The sequence below is a fragment of the Nerophis lumbriciformis genome, linkage group LG04 (assembly GCF_033978685.3).
Source record: "Nerophis lumbriciformis linkage group LG04, RoL_Nlum_v2.1, whole genome shotgun sequence".
NCBI lineage: Eukaryota > Metazoa > Chordata > Actinopteri > Syngnathiformes > Syngnathidae > Nerophis > Nerophis lumbriciformis.
Window position 1 is genome coordinate 48,670,001 of NC_084551.2, and position 15,724 is coordinate 48,685,724.

General features: G+C 38.9%; 1 protein-coding gene across 7 annotated transcripts in view; it reads left to right on the top strand.

Annotated features, from left to right (window-relative positions):
* satb1b (SATB homeobox 1b) overlaps positions 1-15,724 on the top strand; it is a 250,029-nt gene that overhangs the window by 138,114 nt on the left and 96,191 nt on the right. For all 7 annotated transcript variants that reach the window (XM_061956591.2, XM_061956583.2, XM_061956599.2 and 4 more), the window contains exon 8: positions 13,833-14,329. In XM_061956591.2, coding sequence (XP_061812575.1) covers positions 13,833-14,329 — 497 coding nt within the window. The remainder of the gene's footprint in view (positions 1-13,832; positions 14,330-15,724) is intronic.

Below are 15,724 nucleotides of genomic sequence, written 5' to 3' on the forward strand. Positions count from 1 at the left end.
CCCGAACCTTTGCGCTGTCAAAAAAAACCATCTGTGCTATTGTTGTAATGTTTTTACAGTTTTGTCATAATTCACACCCGCAGTGATGTGTGGACCGATACTGACAAATCAATACGTCACATCATTAGTCAGAAAATGTATTTTAGAATTACAGTAGTACTTAAAGGCCTACTGAAACCCACTACTACCGACCACGCAGTCTGATAGATTATACATCAATGATGAAATCTTAACATTGCAACACATGCCAATACGAATTAACTTATAAAGTGCAATTTTAAATTTCCCGGGAAACTTCCGGTTGAAAACGTCTCTGTATGCGTGACGTCAATAGTTGAATCAGACATTTTGGAATAGGTCGGTCGCCAGCTTAAATCGTCTTTTTTCATCGCTAAATTCCACAGTATTCTGGACATCTGTGTTGGTGAATCTTTTGCAATTTGTTCAATTAACAATGGAGACTGCAAAGAAGCATACTTGCCAACCCTCCTGGATTTTCCGGGAGACTCCCGAAATTCAGCGCCTCTGCCGAAAACCTCCCGGGACAAATTTTCTCCCGAAATTCAGGCGGAGCTGGAAGCCACGCCCCCTCCAGCTCCATGCGGACCTGAGTGACGTCAGGTGCGCAACACCACGTAAATCGTTGGCCAACCAAAAAGTAACCCCAGTACGCTATAGCCAACATTCACCAGGAGATGGCAACAGACAAACATAGATAACTCTATTACATTATTCCCCTTTTAGAAATGTATAGAAGTTACTCAAAATAAATAAACAACCCAACCAAAAAATGCAGCAGCTCAATTAAAAAACTGTACTTAAGCCACATTTTTTTTTTTTTTTTAGTACTGAACTCTTAACCCTCATTTGTAAAACAAATAACATGCTTATTATACAAACAGTATTTGTACAACTTTAACACAGATTTTTATACTGTCTTCAGAGATTCAGTTTTTTTGGTGGTACTCGAAACCTTTCTGGGTACCTGCGAAAGGGTGTTCAGCATGGTTAGAAAAATAGTGACAGAGAATAGAACAAGGATGGACAATTCAACCCTTAACTCAACAATGAATAGATGAGTGTTATGTGTGTGTATATGTGTAAATAAATGAACACTGAAATTCAAGTATTTCTTATATATATATATATATATATATATATATATATATGTAATAAAATAAATATATATACAGCTAGAATTCACCGAAAGTCAAGTATTTCTTATATATATATATATATATATATATATATATATATATGTATGAAATACTTGACTTGGGGAATTCTAGCTGTAAATATACTCCTCCCCTCTTAGCCCCGCCCCCAACCACGCCCCCGCCCCACCCCGGTAGTATTGTTGATCTTAATTCTGTCTATCCTTCCAGTCAGGGGCTTATTTCTTTTGTTTCTATCTGCATTTAAGCACGATGCTATCACGTTAGCTCCGAAGCAACGCACCTGTTGCCAATCATGTCACTATTATTTAAGCCGGTCATTTTCTGTTGGTCGTCCTGGCGACATTGTCATTACCATGCCCTGTTTATTCGATAGTTTATGCTTCATGCCATGCCACGTAAGTTTTGTTTTTTCACGTCACAGTAAGTGTAGTTTTGTTTCATGTCCATAGTTTCTGTCTAAGTGTTAGTTTTGTTTCATAGCCAAGTTTGTTCTCCGCCTTGTGCGCGCCTTTTGCATGTTCCTTTTTTATAGTAAATTTAAAGATGTCCAGTCAAGTTGTCTTGCATCTCGGGAAAGCAATCCGCGCAGTAATTTGCGCCGCCATGGTCCATGTCGTGACAGTGTTAAAGAGGTCACATTATGATTGTTTTTCTACATTTAAAACACTTCCATGTGGTCTACAGCGGTGTTTCTTAACCATAAGGCTGGGGCCCATTGTCAGGCCCTAGATGGCCACCAAAAAATAAAAATCTCAGCAGCGGTACTCTGTTGTAATCCACTTTTCCACCACTTGTGGCAGTAATGACAATATCAAACAAACAGAAGAAGTCTGGAGCTAAAGTCATAGAGAAGTTTCTTAAAGGGGAACATTATCACAATTTCAGAAGGGTTAGAACCATTAAAAATCAGTTCCCAGTGGCTTATTTTATTTTTCGAAGTTTTTTTCAAAATTTTACCCATCATGCAATATCCCTAAAAAAAGCTTCAAAGTGCCTGATTTTAACCATTGTTATATACACCCGTCCATTTTCCTGTGACGTCACATAGTGAAGCCAACACAAACAAACATGGCGGATAGAACAGCAAGATATAGCGACATTAGCTCGGATTCAGACTCGGATTTCAGCGGCTGAGGCGATTCAACAGATTACGCATGTATTGAAACTGATGGTTGTAGTGTGGAGGCAGGTAGCGAAAACGAAATTGAAGAAGAAACTGAAGCTATTGAGCCATATCGGTTTGAACCGTATGCAAGCGAAACCGACGAAAACGACACGACAGCCAGAGACACGGGAGAATTCGGCGATCGCCTTCTAACCAACGATTGGTATGTATTTGTTTGGCATTAAAGGAAACTAACAACTATGAACTAGGTTTACAGCATATGAAATACATTTGGCAACAACATGCACTTTGAGAGTGCAGACAGCCCATTTCAGGCGCGCTAAGAACATATATTTTTCCACGATTTCAGCACTCAGGTTAACCATACCTAAATAGACACAAAATCCTGCATTACACAAGACTATCCAAATGTACTCGAATGATTGAAAAAAATAAATGTTTTTAAGCTAAATTATTGATAAAAACAGTTTATGTATAATAATTTACGTAAAACCGCGAGTAATGAATAACGTTTTCATCAATTAATATATTCTGTAGACATACCCTCATACGCTCTCTTTTCCTGCAAGCTGATCTGTCCAATTTTGGAGTTGATGTCAGCATCTGCTTTGTGTGTCGCAGGATATCCACACATTCTTGCCATCTCTGTCGTAGCATAGCTTTCGTCGGTAAAGTGTGCGGAACAAACGATTGACCATTTCGTCGGCTTTCCCCACAGCCTCTTATTTTGAACAAATTTCGTCCAATTTCTTGCCACTTTCGCATCTTTGGGCCACTGGTGCAACTCGAATCCGTCTCTGTTCGTGTTGTTACACCCTCCGACAACACACCGACGAGGCATGATGTCTCCAAGGTACGGAAAACAGTCGAAAAAACGGAAAATAACAGAGCTGATTTGACTCGGTGTTTGAGAAAATGGCGGCTTGCTTCCCGATGTGATTTGCTCCGAGAGCAAATATTAGAAAGGCGTTTAATTCGCCAAAATTCACCCATTTAGAGTTCGGAAATCCATCCATCCATCCATCCATCTTCTTCCGCTTATCCGAGGTCGGGTCGCGGGGGCAGCAACCTAAGCAGGGAAGCCCAGACTTCCCTCTCCCCAGCCACTTCGTCCAGCTCCTCCCGGGGGATCCCGAGGCGTTCCCAGGCCAGCCGGGAGACATAGTCTTCCCAACGTGCCCGTGGCCTCCTACCGGTCGGACGTGCCCTAAACACCTCCCGAGGGAGGCGATCGGGTGGCATCCTGACCAGATGCCCGAACCACCTCATCTGGCTCCTCTCGATGTGGAGGAGCAGCGGCTTTACTTTGAGCTCCCCCCGGATGACAGAGCTTCTCACCCTATCTCTAAGGGAGAGCCCTGCCACCCGGCGGAGGAAACTCATTTCGGCCGCTTGTACCCGTGATCTTGTCCTTTCGGTCATAACCCAAAGCTCATGACCATAGGTGAGGATGGGAACGTAGATCGACCGGTAAATTGAGAGCTTTGCCTTCCGGCTCAGCTCCTTCTTCACCACAACGGATCGATACAGCGTCCGCATTACTGAAGACGCCGCACCGATCCGCCTGTCGATCTCACGATCCACTCTTCCCTCACTCGTGAACAAGACTCCGAGGTACTTGAACTCCTCCACTTGGGGCAAGATCTCCTCCCCAACCCGGAGATGGCACTCCACCCTTTTCCGGGCGAGAACCATGGACTCGATCTTGGAGGTGCTGATTCTCATCCCAGTCGCTTCACACTCGGCTGCGAACCGATCCAGTGAGAGCTGAAGATCCTGGCCAGATGAAGCCATCAGGACCACATCATCTGCAAAAAGCAGAGACCTAATCCTGCAGCCACCAAACCAGATCCCCTCAACGCCTTGACTGCGCCTAGAAATTCTGTCCATAAAAGTTATGAACAGAATCGGTGACAAAGGGCAGCCTTGGCGGAGTCCAACCCTCACTGGAAAAGTGTCCGACTTACTGCCGGCAATGCGGACCAAGCTCTGGCACCGAGCATACAGGGAGCGGACCGCCACAATCAGACAGTCCGTTACCCCATACTCTCTGAGCACTCCCCACAGGACTTCCCGAGGGACACGGTCGAATGCCTTCTCCAAGTCCACAAAACACATGTAGACTGGTTGGGCAAACTCCCATGCACCCTCAAGGACCCTGCCGAGAGTATAGAGCTGGTCCACAGTTCCACGACCAGGACGAAAACCACACTGTTCCTCCTGGATCCGAGGTTCGACTATCCGGCGTAGCCTCCTCTCCAGTACACCTGAATAGACCTTACCGGGAAGGCTGAGGAGTGTGATCCCACGATAGTTAGAACACACCCTCCGGTTCCCCTTCTTAAAGAGAGGAACCACCACCCCGGTCTGCCAATCCAGAGGTACCGCCCCCGATGTCCACGCGATGCTGCAGAGTCTTGTCAACCAAGACAGCCCCACAGCATCCAGAGCCTTAAGGAACTCCGGGCGGATCTCATCTACCCCTGGGGCCTTGCCACCAAGGAGCTTTTTAACTACCTCAGCAACCTCAGCCCCAGAAATAGGAGAGCCCACCACAGACTCCCCAGGCACTGCTTCCTCATAGGAAGACGTGTTGGTGGGATTGAGGAGGTCTTCGAAGTATTCCCTCCACCGATCCACAACATCCGCAGTCGAGGTCAGCAGAACACCATCCCCGCCATACACGGTGTTGATAGTGCACTGCTTCCCCTTCCTGAGGCGGCGGATGGTGGTCCAGAATTGCTTCGAAGTCGTCCGGAAGTCGTTTTCCATGGCTTCCCCGAACTCCTCCCATGTCCGAGTTTTTGCCTCTGCGACCGCTGAAGCCGCACACCGCTTGGCCTGTCGGTACCTGTCCGCTGCCTCAGGAGTCCTATGAGCCAAAAGAACCCGATAGGACTCCTTCTTCAGCTTGACGGCATCCCTCACCGCCGGTGTCCACCAACGGGTTCTAGGATTACCGCCACGACAAGCACCAACTACCTTGCGGCCACAGCTCCAATCAGCCGCCTCAACAATAGAGGCGCGGAACATGGTCCATTCGGACTCAATGTCCAGCACCTCCCTCGTGACATGTTCGAAGTTCTTCCGGAGGTGGGAATTGAAACTCTCTCTGACAGGAGACTCTGCCAGACGTTCCCAGCAAACCCTCACAATGCGTTTGGGCCTGCCAGGTCTGTCCGGCATCCTCCCCCACCATCGCAGCCAACTCACCACCAGGTGGTGATCGGTAGAAAGCTCCGCCCCTCTCTTCACCCGAGTGTCCAAAACATGAGGCCGCAAATCCGATGACACAACTACAAAGTCGATCATGGAAATCGGTTAAAAAAATATATGGTCTTTTTTCTGCAACATCAAGGTATATATTGACGCTTACATAGGTCTGGTGATAATGTTCCCCTTTAAAAAACATTCCACTAAACCAGTACAATTTACTTTTTACCAACTCACAAATTAAACTTTTTAACTCTAATCTAACAATACACATATTGAACTGTTCAATAGGTGTATCGGCCAATCTCAGGCAATGACAAGGCCTATCGGCACTCATTTCTCGTAACAGGATTGAGTTTTTAGCATCAAATTAGCAAATACTTGAAATATAGCCGCATGGCATTTAGCACATTACAAAAAAAAAATGATTAGAAAAATAATTATTTAAGTGACAGGGCTGTGCTGAGATTCTAACCCTAATAATACATCTCATTAATAATAAATTCATTTTCCTTTCGCAATGTGCAGAGGGCCTATAAAAAGAATTGCTGTGAGAGCGAATAATAGAAAGGCGTTTAATTCGCCAAAATTCACCCATTTAGAGTTCGGAAATCGGTTAAAAAAACATGGTCTTTTTTCTGCAACATCAAGGTATATATTGACGCTTACATAGGTCTGGTGATAATGTTCCCCTTTAAGCGCAAAAAAATATGACTAAAGTGGTGAAGCTTTATTTTCATTTGCACTTAAATTGTATTGAAAGTTGAATTGATAAACATATTATGATTTTCTATTAATTTACTATAATTTTACCACCATGTAATTCAATGTAAATTTATTTTTAATCCCTTTTTATGTATTAGGCTTTTTTTTGCAGAATATTTGATTTGTATTTATCTTTGTAATCAGCCTGACCTAAGCCTTGATAATAATATTTGCTTTCATGTCATTTGACAAGCTGTATCCTGTTAAACTGTGGTTAGGTTGGATACAATTATTGATTACTCCTCAAGAGTAAGATTACTCCTGATTAGTAGAAGTGGTAGGAAAGGTGTGTGCCAGGGCTGCAACATGGCCTCCGGCGCCCCCTTTTTTTTGGCAAGTGGCGTGCTCACAGGTTCACCTGTGCAAGCCAAGACCACTGCAGGTGAAAGCGAGTCACTTTGCACGGCTCTCATTCCCCCCGCTCCCCCCGTTCTCCCGTCCTGACTCACCCCCGCGGCCCACAACCCATCCCCATTGTGCGTTTAATCCAGGGCTCTTTTGTGGCAGGATTCCACACGAGGACTTCTGTGGCCCCCTCCTCTTCCTCCTCCTGCCATGCTCCTCTTCTCTTTTCAATTTGCATGGAAATGCCTCCATGTGTGCCCCCCAGCGCCGACACGCACACACTCGCATGCGAGTCAATAGCATGCCATACCATCAGAGAGTGGCATTGCCAGGGATTAGGGAGAAGAGATGTGATTATTACCGAGATTTTGGTGTTGTCTTGTTCCTCCCACCAACCCCACGTAGCCCGTCGCCATCATTTGTTTTTGACAAACGCTCAATAGACTCATCTCGGCCGGGCGCTTTGTGCTCGCTGACACACGCGATTATTGCGTATATTTTTGGAAAACGTCCACGTGCTTTAATCTTTCATCTGATAAAAAACATACATCTTCCTTAAGACCCCGCCTCCCTACGCCCCCATTCTCTGTCCCTCGCTCCTCTTCGGTATAACAGCGATTTAATGCCGCTCACAATCCCGTTTTCTCGTCTTCTATGGCGTGCGGAGGCCGCTCGTCGGAGGTGTTAATGTATGAAATCTTCAACGCTGCTGCCCCCTCACTGGCGCGTGTGAAAAGCCTCGCCATATGTACGTTCACGTTTAAAGACGTTCACCGGCGGAGTTTGATCGGTGTGTAATCACCGCCGAGATTGTTGTCGTCTTTGAAAGCACCCTGCGACTTGACGGCTGTCACGCGTCGTCGTTAACGCTTCAAAGCGCCCTCAGAACCAAAGACGCTCGAAGAATCCTGAAGTCAGTCGTCAGGTTTTTGCACTTTAAAATGGAATGAATCTCTCGCCAAGACATTTACAGTACATAAACACTAAAAGAGGGGTTGGCAACCTTTCCATCAAAAGAGCCACTTTGCCGCAGCTTTCACTCAAAAAAAGCCCAACTAGTCTGGATCAGTAAAAGTACGGAAGCCTGTTTCCGCCCCTAAAAAGAAATAACCCAGTTGTCAGTCATAATTATTAGGGATGTCCGATAATGGCTTTTTGCCGATATCCGATATTCCGATATTGTCCAACTCTTTAATTACCGATACCGATATCAACCGATATATACAGTCGTGGAATTAACACATTATTATGCCTAATTTGGACAACCAGGTATGGTGAAGATAAGGTACTTTTTTTTTTAAATTAATAAAATAAAATAAGATAAATAAATTAAAAACATTTTCTTGAATAAAAAAGAAAGTAAAACAATATAAAAACATAGAAACTAGTAATTAATGAAAATTAGTAAAATTAACTGTTAAAGGTTAGTACTATTAGTGGACCAGCAGCAGGCACAATCATGTGTGCTTACGAACTGTATCCCTTGCAGACTGTATTGATATATATTGATATATAATGTAGGAACCAGAATATTAATAAGAGAGAGAAACAACCCTTTCGTGTGAATGAGTGTAAATGGGGGAGGAAGGTTTTTTGGGTTGGTGCACTAATTGTAAGTGTATCTTGTGTTTTTTATGTTAATTTAATAAAAACAACAAAAACAAAAAAAAACGATACCGATAATAAAAAAAACGATACCGATAATTTAGGATATTACATTTTAACGCATTTATCGGCTGATAATATCGGCAGGCCGATATTATCGGACATCTCTAACAATCATGAGATAAAATGTCGAAATTATGAGATATACATTCATAATTATGATGTATAAAGTCGTAATTATGAGATATACTGTCGAAATATTGAAGTAAAAAAGTCGAAATTATGAGCCAAAAATTCATAATTTTGATGTATGAAGTCTTAATTATGAGATAAAATGTCGATATTATGAGAAAAGAAAGTCAACATTTTGAGATAAAAATAATAATGATGAGATATAAAGTCATAAGGAGATAAAATGTCGAAATTTTGAGATAAGAAAGTCAAAATGATCAGATAATAAAGTCATAATTGTGAGATAAAAAGTTGAAATGATGAGATAAAATGTCGAAATTTTGAGATAAGAAAGTCAAAATTATGAGATAAAAAGTCATAATTATGAGAAAAAAGTTGTAATTATGAGATAAACAGTCGTAATTATGAGATGAAAAGTCGTGATTATGAGATGAAAAGTCGTAATTATGAGATAAAAGTCGAAATTATGAGATAAACAGTCGAAATTATGAGATAGGAAAGTTGAATTATGAGATAAAAAGTTAGAATCATGAGATAAAAAGTTAGAATCATGAGATAAAAAGTCTAAATTATGAGATAAAAATTCGTAATTTTGATGTATGAAGTCTTAATTATGACATAAAATATCAATATTATGAGAAAAGAAAGTCAACATTTTGAGATAAAAAATAATAATGATGAGATATAAAGTCGTAATGAGATGAAATGTCTTAAGTATGAGTTAAGAAAGTCAAAATGATCAGATAATAAAGTCATAATTATGAGATACAAAGTTGAAATTATGAGATAAAATGTCGAAATTTTGAGATAAGGAAGTCAAAATTATGAGATAAAAAGTCGTAATTATGAGAAAAAAGTCGTAATTATGAGATAAACAGTCGTAATTATGAGATTAAAGTCGAAATTATGAGATAAACAGTCGAAATTATGAGATAAGAAAGTTGAATTATGAGATAAAAATGTATAATCATGAGAAAAAAGTCTAAATTATGAAATAAAAATTCTTAATTTTGATATATGAAGTCTTAATTAGATAAAATGTCAATATTATGAGAAAAGAAAGTCAACATTTTGCGATAATAATAATAATGATGAGATATAAAGTCGGATTGAGATAAAATATCTTAAGTACGAGTTAAGAAAGTCAAAATGATCAGATAAGAAAGTCATGATTATGAGTTAAAATGTTTATATTATGAGATAAAATGTTAAAATTTTGAGATAAGAAAGTCAAAATTATGAGATAAAAAGTCATAATTATGAGATAAAAAGTCGTAATTATGAGATAAACAGTCGTAATTATGAGATAAGAAAGTTTAATTATGAGATAAAAAGTTATAATCATGAGATAAAAAGTCTTAATTTATGAGGTGAAAATTCATAATTTTGATATATGAAGTCTTAATTATGAGATAAAATATCAATATTATGAGAAAAGAAAATCAACATTTTGAGATAAAAGTAATAATGATGAGATATAAAGTCGTAATGAGATGAAATGTCTTAAGTATGAGTTAAGAAAGTCAGAATTTTCAGATAATAAAGTCATGATTAAGAGATAAAAAGTTGAAATGATGAGATAAAATGTCGAAATTTTGAGATAAGGAAGTCAAAATTATGAGATAAACAGTCGTAATTATGAGATAAACAGTCGAAATTATGAGATAAGAAAGTTGAATTTTGAGATAAAAAGTTATAATCATGAGAAAAAAAGTCTAAATTATGAAATAAAAATGCATAATTTTGATATGTGAAGTTTTAATTAGATAAAATGTCAATATTATGAGAAAAGAAAGTCAACATTTTGAGATAAAAATAATAATGATGAGATATAAAGTCGTAATGAGATGAAATGTCTTAAGTATGAGTTAAGAAAGTCAGAATTATCAGATAATAAAGTCATGATTATGAGATACAGAGTTTAAATTATGAGATAAAATGTTAAAATTTTGAGAGAAGAATGTCAAAATTATGAGATAAAAAGTCATAATTGTGAGAAAAAAGTCGTAATTATGAGATAAACAGCCGTAATTATGAGATTAAAGTCGAAATTATGAGATAAACAGTCGAAATTATGAGACAAGAAAGTTGAATTATGAGATAAAAAATTATAATCATGAGAAAAAAGTCTAAATTATGAGATACAAATTCATAATTTTGATATATGAAGTCTTAATTATGAGATAAAATATCAATATTATGAGAAAATAAAGTCAATATTTTGAGATAAAAATAATAATGATGAGGTATAAAGTCGTAATGAGATGAAATGTCTTAAGTATGAGTTAAGAAAGTCAAAATGATCAGATAATAAAGTCCTAATTATGAGATAAAAAGTTGAAATTATGAGATAAAATGTCGAAATTTTGAGATAAGGAAGTCAAAATTATGAGATAAAAAGTCGTAATTATGAGATAAAAAGTCGTAATTATGAGATAAACAGTCGTAATTATGAGATACAATTTGAAATGATGAGATAAACAGTCGAAATGATGAGATAAGAAAGTTGAATTATGAGATAAAAAGTTATAGTCATGAGATTAAAAGTCTAATTTATGAGATGAAAATTCATAATTTTGATATATGAAGTCTTAATTGTGAGATAAAATATCAATATTATGAGAAAAGAAAGTCAACATTTTGAGATACAAATAATAATGATGAGATATAAAGTCGTAATGAGATAAAATGTCTTAAGTATGAGTTAAGAAAGTCAAAATGATCAGATAATAAAGTCATAATTGTGAGATAAAAAATTGAAATTATGAGATAAAATGTTAAATTTTTGAGATAAGAAAGTCAAAATTATGAGATAAAAAGTCATAATTATGAGATAAACAGTCGTAATTATGAGATAAACAGTCGAAATTATGAGATAAACAAGTCAAAATTATGAGATAAAAAGTCGTAATTATGAGATAAACAGTCGTAATTATGAGATAACAGCTGAAATTATGAGATAAACAGTCAAAATTATGAGATAAGAAAGTTGAATTATGAGATAAAAAGTTATAATCATGAGATAAAAAGTCTGAATTATGAGATAAAAAGTCGAAAATATGAGTTTAAAAACTGCGATGAGGTGGCGACTTGTTATTAAGTTGTTATCTTGTTATTTTACAGGGACAACAAAATTCTCAATCAGAAATAAAGTCTATTTTTTCCCAACCTTTTTTAGATTTTGGGATGTATTCGGGGTTGGCTTACAGTAGATTACACACCCACGCTCCTTCCTCAAACACGTCCAATCACCAGTCTGGATACATTCATGGCCTCACAAACTCTTTTAAAATGCATATTTCCTCCAATCTTGCATCAAACTAGTCTTTCTCAAATAGTGGGGGCTCCTGTGACTCCGGGGAACATGCTTTATCAGTATCATGCAGTCTCATGCTTCAAACCCCGGTTCGAAAAGCTGTGCACTACAGTATCCTTTAATCCTGACTTCCTCATTTTAATTCATAAAAATAATTAGAGATGTCCGATAATGGCTTTTTTGCCGATATTCCGATCTTGTCCAACTCTTTATTACCGATACCGATTATTATGCCTAATTTTGTTGTGATTCCCCGCTGGATGCATTAAACAATGTAACAAAGTTTTCCAAAATAAATCAACTCAAGTTATGGAAAAAAATGCCAACATGGCACTGCCATATTTATTATTGAAGTCACAAAGTGCATTATTTTTTTTAACATGCCTCAAAACAGCAGCTTGGAATTTGGGACATGCTCTCCCTGAGAGAGCATAAGGAGGTTGAGGTGGGCGGGGTTGGGGGTGGGGGCGCGGTTGAGGTGGGGGGGGGGGGGGGGGGGTTTAGCGGGGGGGTGTATATTGTAGCGTCCCGGAAGAGTTAGTGCTGCAAGGGGTTCTGGGTATTAGTTCTGTTGTGTTTATGTTGTGTTACAGTGCGGATGTTCTCCCGAAATGTGTTTGTCATTCTTGTTTGGTGTGGGTTCACAGTGTGGCGCATATTTGTAACAGTGTCAAAGTTGTTTATACAGCCACCCTCAGTGTGACCTGTATGGCTGTTGACCAAGTATGCCTTGCATTCACTTGTGTGTGTGAAAAGCCGTAGATATTATGTGACTGGCCCGGCACGCAAAAGGCAGTTCCTTTAAGGTTTATTGGCGCTCTGTACTTCTCCCTACGTCCGTGTACACAGCGGCGTTTTAAAAAGTCATACATTTTACTTTTTGAAACCGATACCGATAATTTTGAAACCGATACCGATAATTTACGATCTTACATTTTAAAGCATTTATCGGCAGTCTGATATTATCGGACATCTCTAAAAATAATAGCTGAAATTGTTTTATTCATTTTTGTTTTGTATGTTAAAGTGTTTTATATATTGTGCTCCTGAGTTAATGCCGCTGATCGATTTATTGTTATTGATTGAGTTAAATTTTATTTTTCAGTATCAAATAGTTACAGTTGGTCAAATTGATGTACTTTAAATATTTGTATTAAAGACTAAAACAACAATGTTAATAAAGTTGATCTTTTTGATCTATATTTATTAGAGATGTCCAATAATATCGGCCTGCCGATAAATGCGTTAAAATGTAATATCGGAAATTATCGGTATGGTTTTTTTAATTATCGGTATGGTTTTTTGTTGTTGTTTTTTTTGTTTTTTTAATTAAATCAAGATAAAAAACACAAGATACACTTACAATTAGTGCACCAATTAGTGCATAATCACACAAAAGAGTTGTTTCTTTCTGTTATTAATATTCTGATTCCTACATTATATATCAATATATATCAATACAGTCTGCAAGGGATACAGTCCGTAAGCACACATGATTGTGCGTGCTGCTGGTCCACTAATAGTACTAACCTTTAACAGTTCATTTTACTAATTTCCATTAATTACTAGTTTCTATGTAACTGTTTTTATATTGTTTTACTTTCTTTTTTATTCAAGAAAATGTTTTTAATTTATTTATCTTATTTTATTTTATTAATAAAAAAAAAAAAGTACCTTATCTTTACCATACCTGGTTGTCCAAATTAGGCATAATAATGTGTTAATTCCACGACTGTATACATCGGTTGATGTCGGTATCGGTTGATATTGGTATCGGTAATTAAAGAGTTGGACAATATCGGAATATCGGATATCGGCAAAAAGCCATTATCGGACATCCCTAATTTTTTTCTTTTTTTTTTCTTTAATGTTAATAAGGATACAATGTAATGCAGAGGCGTACTTATAACAATTTTATAGACACTATTTCTGGTCGTGTTTTCATTTTTCAAGGGGGGCGTAACCGAGAGTAATTAATAAGCACCAAACCAACCAACATGTAGTTTTTTCCACGTTTTGCATGTTTTTTCCCTTTTTAGTCCTGCTTTGTATTCTCAAACATTCTTTCTTCTCCGCCCACTTCGTCCTCTAGCCGAGATGGACGCCCTGTCGGACCTCTCCCCGCCGGGCTCCAACCACAACCACCTGGGCTTCTCCCAGCAGCAGCAGCCCATCCCGGGCAGCACGGCGGAGCAGACGCCCTCCTCGCCGGTGCCGCCGCTGTCTCACGCGCCACCGCCACCCCACGGGGGCCAGGCGGGCGGCCGGCAGCCCCAGCTCCCCGGCCTGCACCACCCGGGCCTGGTGTCCACGCCCATCAGCCCGCAGCTGGTCAACCAGCAGCTGGTGATGGCGCAGATCCTCAACCAACAGTACGCCGTCAACCGCCTGCTGGCGCAGCAGTCGCTGTCGCAGCAGTACCTCAACCACCCGCCCGTCAACCGCGCCTCGCACGGCAAGCCCCTGGAGCCTCCGGTGGGCTCCAACACGGAGGTGTCCTCCGAGATCTACCAGTGGGTCCGGGACGAGCTCAAGCGGGCCGGGATCTCGCAGGCCGTCTTCGCACGCGTCGCTTTCAACAGAACCCAGGTGAGGCGGGGCGGCTGGGCTTAGTGCTAATGCTAATGCTAATACATGCATTTTCTGCAAAACTATTGAAACACATTTCTTAATCAACAAGACGTTTTGTAATATCACGTGGTTCCACTTTTGTCGCTTGTTGAAAGTCAGAAATTTTATTTTCGTCTGGGTGGAAAAAGGAAAAGAAGAAACCGAGAAGAATAGGATTACGGTAGTTATGGTGCGTTCAATTTGTACCGGGAAGTCGGAATTTCCGGGTTCCTGTCGGAAATTTCTTCTCAGAAAGTCGGCGAGTACTCACCACCCTCGAGTTGGCTATACATATGGCTGCTCTGTGTGTAAACAATACTAGAAGCTTCTGTTATAACACCTATTAGCCCTTCTATTTTTTGTCGCACTAAATGATGTACAGGCGAGCCTCCATTTACGATCATAATTGGTTCTTGAACATGGTTCGTAAATCAAAACGTTTGTATAGTGAAGCCGAGTTCCACCATTAAAAACAAGGTAAACATGAATAATTTGTTCCAGCCTCGACAATAGTTCCTATTTTAGTAAAAGAATACACACATTGAAGACACTGTAATGCTGGGTTTCTTAACCTTTTTGCTAGAGATGTCCGCCGATATTATCGGCCGATAAATGCTTTAAAATGTAGTATCGGAAATTATCGGTATCGTTTTTTTTATCATCGGTATCGTTTTTTTAAAATGTTTTATTTTATTTTTTTATTAAATCAACATAAAAAACACAAGATACACTTACAATTAGTGCACCAACCCAAAAAAACTCCTTAATTCACACAAAAGGGTTGTTTCTTTCTGTTATTAATATTCTGGTTCCTACATTATATATCAATATATATCAATACAGTCTGAAAGGGATACAGTCCGTAAGCACACATGATTGTGCGTGCTGCTGGTCCACTAATAGTACTAACCTTTAACAGTTAATGTTACTCATTTTCATTAATTACTAGTTTCTATGTGACTGTTTTTATATTGTTTTACTTTCTTTTTTATTCAAGAAAATGTTTTTAATGTATTTATCTTATTTTATTTCATTAATATTTCAAAAAAGGACCTTATCTTCACCATATCTGGTTGTCCAAATTAGGCATAATAATGTGTTAATTCCACGACTGTATATATCGGTTGATATCGGTATCGGTTGATATCGGTATCGGTAATTAAAGAGTTGGACAATATCGGAATATCGGCAAAAAGCCTTAATCGGACATCCCTAATATTTTTTTTTCTTTTGTTTAATGTTAATAAGGATACAATGTATTGCAGAGGCGTACTTATAACAATTTTATAGACACTATTTCTGGTCGTGTGTTCATTTATTTATCTTATTTTATTTTATTAATATTTTAAAAAAGGACCTTATCTTTACCATACC